Below are 1,031 nucleotides of genomic sequence, written 5' to 3'. Positions count from 1 at the left end.
GGAAGGAAGGAAGGAAGGAAGGAAGGAAGGAAGGAAGGAAGGAAGGAAGGAAGGAAGGAAGGAAGGAAGGAGACTTAACACCAATGAAGTTTTAATAACTCATCCTGCATTAAATCTTCATGCACAGTGGAGATGGGTAGATGGAAGGGCAGCTAGTGACCAGCCTTCATGCCAGACTAAATGATTTCATTTCCAGTTTGGGGAGATGCTGCAAATGGGCTATAACTGCCTGCCCATTTGCTGCCTGCTCTCAGCCTGAAGGAGACTTAGGCTCAGACCTTTACATGATCTGGGGGTACAAATGAGAGGTAGAAGGAAAATGGGTGTTTCAGAGATCCTAGGAGGCCCTGGTAGACTTTACACAAATCCATGCCAGAGCCATGGAGAGGCCAGTCTGTGAGCACCAGGGTAGTGGTGCCTTGGCCTAAACACATTTTGATTCCTGGATGGTAACCTGCTGATTTTTAAAATTTGTGATCTCTATTCTATCTACTTCAGAGGGACCTGAGTTATCAGAGACAATTAGTTATATGCTAAGTAGAATATAAAGCAGGAACACCAAAGAGGAACAAAGAAGAGAGGTCTCTGTCACTTGAGATGAGCTGATCTTTTAGGCTGGGCCCCATTTGCAAGTTTCCTGATAGCTAAGGCAAAAGGGGAACTGAGGCATGTGGTTTGTATTGTCTGACAACCAGAAAATGCACGCTTGCCTATAAAGACAAACTCTTGGTTGGCATCAATTATAAAGGGGAATTTATGGTTACGGGGAGTGTCTCCAATATTTCCTGTGCTAGTCGGATCCTCCAAGAGGCAGATACCAAGACAGGATTAGACACGCAAGGATTTTATATGGGTAAACAGCTGTGGGACAATGGAGAGGGAGCTAGTGAAGGCTAGAAGAGCGAGCAGACCATGATGCGAAGCTGACTCTGAACGGAGGAGAAAGGGGTGAGTGGAAATGTCTTAGATGACAGGTCATTGAGAAGGGCTCAGCAAGGCGACTGGGGAACCCCTGAGCCCAAGTCAGCAAT

General features: G+C 46.4%; 1 protein-coding gene across 1 annotated transcript in view; it reads left to right on the top strand.

Annotated features, from left to right (window-relative positions):
- The first annotated feature begins 756 nt into the window (after positions 1 to 756).
- Positions 757 to 1,031, top strand: part of PIK3R6 (phosphoinositide-3-kinase regulatory subunit 6) — a 33,592-nt gene continuing 33,317 nt past the window's right edge. The window contains 1 exon segment of the mRNA XM_025040081.1: positions 757 to 853. Within this exon segment, the coding sequence (XP_024895849.1) occupies positions 757 to 853 (97 nt within the window).

Source organism: Pteropus alecto, unplaced genomic scaffold, assembly GCF_000325575.1.
Source record: "Pteropus alecto unplaced genomic scaffold, ASM32557v1 scaffold398, whole genome shotgun sequence".
NCBI lineage: Eukaryota > Metazoa > Chordata > Mammalia > Chiroptera > Pteropodidae > Pteropus > Pteropus alecto.
This window is presented reverse-complemented; position numbering and strand designations above follow the sequence as displayed.